At 55.6% G+C, this 5,782-nt stretch overlaps 1 protein-coding gene across 1 annotated transcript; it reads left to right on the top strand.

The window, feature by feature from the left end:
• The first annotated feature begins 694 nt into the window (after positions 1–694).
• On the top strand, positions 695–2,929 carry FRAT2 (FRAT regulator of WNT signaling pathway 2). The gene has a single exon (XM_521572.7). It carries the CDS (start codon positions 852–854, stop codon positions 1,551–1,553), a length of 702 nt encoding a protein of 233 aa, XP_521572.3. The 5' UTR covers positions 695–851; the 3' UTR covers positions 1,554–2,929.
• Positions 2,930–5,782: the final 2,853 nt, after the last annotated feature.

Here is a 5,782-nt window from a genome sequence, read left to right as displayed (position 1 = left end):
GGGCAATATAATGAGACCCCCCCCCCCCCCACCGTCTCTACAAAAAAAATTTTTTTTAATTAGCCAGGCGTGGTGGCCGCGCCTGTGGTCCCAGCTGCTCCGGAGGCTTAAAGTGGGATGATTACTTAAGCCAGAGTTCGAGGCTGCAGTAAGCCGTGTTCGCGCCACTATACTTCAGCCTGGGCGACAGAGACCTTTTCTAAATAATAAATAAGTAAATAAGTAAGGTGCTGCCTCTTCACTCCCAATTCCCTCCGCCTTTCCCCGCCCCGCCTCGTCGAAGCCGGACCCGCGGCGGCCCGCCCCTCCCCCACGACCAGGGCCGGGAACTGCGGGTGCGCGGGGCGGGAGTCGGGCGGGCTTAGGCGCGGCCGACACGTGGGGAGGGAGGCCGCGGCCCAGGAGGCGGGCCCGGAGTGGGTGTGGGTGTGTCCGTGCGTGGGAGAAACCAACCTCAGCCTCCTCCGAGGCGCCACGTTCAGCACGGCTCGTTGGGCCCGGGCGGTCGGAAATCAGTCCCCACGCCCCGGACCCCCTCCTGGAGGGACAACGAACACAGGCGCGGGACGGCTTCGGTCGCCGCCCGCGCCGCCCTGCGCCCCCGTGCTTGCTCGCGCGTCACCCCTGCCCCGGCGCGGTGGTAGGGCCCGGCGTGACGTCACCCATTGTTTACAAATCAACCCGAGCCGGCAGGATTCCGGCTCCAGCGGCTGCAGGCGCGCGGCTCGAGTGCCTGGCGGGCTCCGGCTTCCGCGTCCGCCCCTGCTCCGGCTTCGCCCGCAGCTCCGCGCCCGCGGGCAACCAAGCCCCCAGCGACGCCCGCACAGCTCCAGGTGCCAGGACTGGGGGCCATGCCGTGCCGGAGGGAGGAGGAAGAGGAAGCCGGCGAGGAGGCGGAGGGGGAGGAAGAGGAGGAGGACAGCTTCCTCCTGCTGCAGCGGTCGGTGACGCTGGGCAGCTCGGGCGAGGTGGACCGGCTGGTGGCCCAGATCGGCGAGACGCTGCAGCTGGACGCGGCGCAGCACAGCCCGGCCTCGCCGTGCGCGCCCCCGGGGGTGCCGCTGAGGGCCCCGGGGCCCCTGGCTGCGGCGGTGCCGGCGGACAAGGCCCGGCCCCCGGCGGTGCCGCTGCTGCTGCCGCCCGCGTCGGCTGAGACGGTGGGCCCGGCGCCCTCTGGGGCTCTGCGCTGCGCCCTAGGGGACCGCGGCCGCGTGCGCGGACGCGCTGCGCCCTATTGCGTGGCAGAGGTCGCCGCAGGCCCCAGCGCGCTGCCGGGGCCGTGCCGGCGAGGATGGCTCAGGGACGCGGTCACCTCCCGCCGCCTGCAGCAGCGCCGATGGACCCAAGCCGGGGCACGCGCCGGCGACGACGACCCGCATCGGCTCCTCCAGCAACTCGTGCTCTCGGGAAACCTCATCAAGGAAGCCGTGCGGAGACTCCAACGAGCCGTCGCCGCGGTTGCAGCCACGGGCCCCGCAAGCGCCCCTGGGCCCGGGGGAGGCCGCAGCGGACCTGACCGCATTGCCCTGCAGCCCTCAGGCTCCTTGCTCTGACCCAGGCCTCCTGGAGGAGGAAGTGGAGGCCGCTGCGTAGACCCAACAGCGTCCAGTTCCTACTAACTCTGAGCTGAAGCCGACGTCGCCAGCCTGGGAGCGACCACATTGGCTGCGGGGAGGCGCGTGGGGAGAGATCTCAACCAGAGAAGTTACCAGCCGCGGCGAGGCCGTCGGAGAAAACTTAAGCGTGGAGAAATGTATGCGCCAGGGTGCATCCGTGGGGCATGAGAATTTCCCGGGCCATCCAAGCCGAAGGACCTGGGATAAACTGGGAGAACTATGGCAGCTACTTGCATCGACTTGTACCTCACTTAGCCCTTGGGGGCGTCGTGAGCTTGGATTGTTTAAGGAGGGCTCAGGGGTAGGAATCGCGATGGCTTTATAACAATACTTGAAAACTAACGACACGCATACATTTTCTTATTTTCTGGTGGAGGAGCTTAGTGAAAGTGGTGCTACAATTGCTGTGCAGAGAAATTCCAGAGGGGAGAAGAATGTAAAAGTTTGGTGGTGGGTGGCTTGGCATTGCCCCTTTCTCCCACCGATTCGGTGGCTGGTGAAGGTGGGAGATGTGAACTCCAATTAAGGGACTGGAGAGAGGTGAAGAATTTTGCAGGTGGGAGAGTTGGATTTGAATGTGGACTTGTAAATGACTTGACCTTGCCACCTGTGGTCAAGGTCACGGTTTGCTGTGGGGTTCCTGGGAGAGCTTACTCACCCCGGAGTCTTTTCTTTCTCTTGCTCCAAGAAGAGCCCTGTTGGTGCTTTACCACCGCTTGGAGTCTCCCGAGGACACAAACAGGCAGAGAGGGACGTGTAGGGAGAGTTCTTTCCTGTTTTCTGTGCTTTCCTTTTTACAGGACTCCCGGAAGGCCACTCATGGCCATGCCAGGAGCTTTCTCAGAAACAGTCATAAACGATCTCTTGAGTCTCTTTCTTGTCCTCCCAGCTGAGCTTTCTTATTCCACCCTTTCTGGTGTCTATAGGAATGCATGAGAGACCCTGGACGTTTTTCTGCTCTCTTCTGGCCCTCCATGGAGCCATGGGCCTCGGCCTCGGCGGTTCCTCACCCGCACAATTTATTTCCTCCTCCCGTGCCAGCCCTTCTTTTGTGTCTGAAACCGGTTTTAAAATGTGACTCTCCCAGAGGAGAAGCCGCTGGCTGTATGAAACTTGACGGCGCTTTTGTAAGGTGCCACTCCCAAACTTTAAGGTAGCTAAACCAATTTTTAAAAGATTCAATGGCTTGTTCATCCTCCAGATGTAGCTATTGATGTACACTTCGCAACGGAGTGTCTGAAATTGTGGTGGTCCTGATTTATAGGATTTCATAATTAAAATGTCTGCTGAATAAATTTGGCTTTTGTTTTGGAGCACGGTTTGGCATTTTGGTGGAAGGTGGGAGAGGGGCAGAAAAGCATATGGGGATGTCCTTAATAATAAAGGGGGCACTTGGGCTAAATGGGGGGACCTGGACAAGTGGTTTGGGCCAATGCTGATGGGCACAGAATCCTAGTAGAGCTACAAGACTTGAGTGCTTCTAAGTTTTTATTCCACAAGGTCAGAAAATTGAGTCCAGGTTTTTAGAAGCTGCAAGATGGGCTTCCACTCCCTTTGTGGAAAGATAGTGTATTCTAGAAATGCTTTCTGGGCTGGAGAGCAAAGAGGTGCTGTGGTGGAGGGAGGTGGGTTTTCATCTGGACGTTTTTGTGCAAAATGGGGAGGGCACAGGCGAAGCCAGCCTGCTTTCCCCTTTGAGACTGACCTAGTCTTGAGCTATGGCCTTGGGAGAGAAAAACAGGGTTTTACAGCAGTGTATTTGGTAGTTGTAAAATGGCTTGGTTTGAGCACTCAGGTTAGATTTGACTGAAGTAGCCCTCCTCCTCTCCTCATTCTCTCTCTGCCCTGTCTTCCCAGGCATAGAGCCCTTGCTGAATCCCTTCCTAGTTCCTGCCTTGCCCTTTTCTCTTTTTAATTTAATTTTATTATTTTGAGATGGTGTCTTACTCTGTAACCCAGGTTGGAGTGCAGTGGCACAATCTTGGCTCACTGAAGCCTCAACCTCCTGGGCTCAAACAGTCCTCTCACCTCAACCTCCTGAGTAGCTGGGACTACAGGCTCATACCACCATGCCAGGCTAATTTTTTATATTTTTAGTAGAGATGGGTTCTCACTGTGTTGCCCAGGCTGGTCTTGAATTCGAGCTCAAGTGATCTGCCCTCCTCGGCCTCCCAAAGTGCTGGGATTAAAGGCGTGAGCCACCACACCTGGCCCCTGCCTTGCCCCTTCCTTGCCCAGCTCTACTAACCAGCCCCCGGGGAACCTCTCCTGCTCAGCACACTCCTGAGGCTGGGGCTGCAGAGGAAGGCTGATGCTCAGTTGCCTCAGCCCTTTCTGCTCACCAGCTGTGTCATGGTGGGCAAGTCAAGACTCTGAGTTTTTCCCTTGTGATTTGTAAAACAATAGTACTTAATAGGGGAGTTGGAAGGGTTAAATGAGGACTTGAAGGGGAGACTTCATTGCTCAAAAAGTGATAGCTGCTCATTCTTGGTACTACCACATGGCTTTATGTGCCACGAGGTAGGCACTATTTTTCCATCTTATAGATAAGGACTACAGACAATGGGAAAAGACCTACAAGATCTGAGTGTTTCTCTACTTCCTAGGTAGAGATGGAGCTGATCCCTGTTAGGGCAGGCACCCTGGTTGGCACCTTTTACGAGATTTTTTTTTTTTTTTTTTGAGATGGAATCTCACTCTGTCGCCTGGCTAGAGTGCAGTGGTGTGATCTCAGCTCACTGCAGCCTCCCTCTCCTGGGTTCAAGTGATTCTCCTGCCTCAGCCTCCCGAGTAAGTGGGACTACAGGAGCATGCCACCACACCCAGCTAATTTTTGTATATTTAGTAGAGACGGGGTTTTACCATGTTGGCCAGGATGGTCTCGATCTGACCTTGTGATCTGCCTACCTTGACCTCCCAAAGTGCTGGAATTACAGGCATGAGCCACAGCACCTGGCATTTTTTTTTTTTTTTTTTTTTAAGACATGGTCTTGCTCTGTCCCCAGGCTGGAGTGCAGTGGCATGATCTTGGCTCACTGCAGCCTCCACCTCCTGGGTTCAAGCAATTCTCCTGCCTCAGCCTCCCAAGTAGCTGGGATTACAGGTGCCCGCCACCACTCCCAGCTAACTTTTGTATTTTTAGCAGAGATGAGGTTTCACCGTGTTGCCCTGGCTGGTCTCAAACTGCTGACCTCAAGTGATCCACCTGTCTTGGCCTCCCAAAGTGCTGGGATTACAGGCGTGAGCCACCGTGCCTGGCCCTACTTTGCTTTTTACAATGGTGAAAGGAATTATTGGTGGTAGAGCAGAATCAGAACTCAGGGCACTTAAGTTGGTCCTCTTGCCCCCTGTCTGAGCCTACACACAATGCTCTTCTCACACACCCTTGTCACCTGTCTGAGCCTACACAAAGTATGCTCTTCTCACCCCAACTCTTGCTACTGATCCAGCCATTTGCAAAGCCTGTGGAAAGCCTGGGCCTGGGCCTGGGGAAGTGTCTCTGTCTAGGAGGCAATGGCCATTTCCAAGGTGTTGCAGCTTGGGATAGCCCATTCTTAGTACTCTTAGCTCAGCAATGATTTTGGCTAGGATATCCCTAGCCCCTTGTAGTGGATGGTCACAGAGTTGAGACAGCTTCGTCTTCTGAAGGGGCCATTGCCCATGTTTCCCTGATAACATTCTGCAAGTCTCTAGCCTAGAAGGACCAGAGCAATAGGGAAATAATGAGAAATGGTGTGTGTGTGTGTGGTGTTTGGAGAATTAGGAGTTTCACATGGGAAGTTACGAGGACAGAAGCCTGGTGCCTTGTAAATGACTAGGAGTTGGAGAGGGTTCAGGGCTTAAGATAAAGATTTGGCAGTTAAGGCTAAGGGGGTGGGATGGGGTGGGGCGCAGAATGGGGCCTGGAAGATGGGCAGTAATAACACTAGCTAATGTGCAATAGTGCGTGCCATGTGCCAGGCTGTGTTCTAAGCACTTTTTTTCTTTCTTTTTTCTTTTTTTTTTTTTGAGACAGTCTCACACTGTTGCCCAGGCTGGAGTGCAGTGGCGTGATCTCGGCTCACTACAACTTCTGCCTCCCAGGTTCAAGTGATTCTCCTGCCTCAGCCTCCCAGGGAGCTGTAGCTACAGGTGGGCACCACCACATCTGGCTAATTTTTTTTTTT

This window comes from Pan troglodytes, chromosome 8, assembly GCF_028858775.2.
Source record: "Pan troglodytes isolate AG18354 chromosome 8, NHGRI_mPanTro3-v2.0_pri, whole genome shotgun sequence".
NCBI classification, from domain to species: Eukaryota; Metazoa; Chordata; class Mammalia; order Primates; family Hominidae; genus Pan; species Pan troglodytes.
This window is presented reverse-complemented; position numbering and strand designations above follow the sequence as displayed.

Coding starts and splice junctions, on each gene's coding strand:
- FRAT2 (XM_521572.7), top strand. CDS start 852: ATGCCGTGCCGGAGGGAGGAGGAAGAGGAAGCCGGCGAGGAGGCGGAG.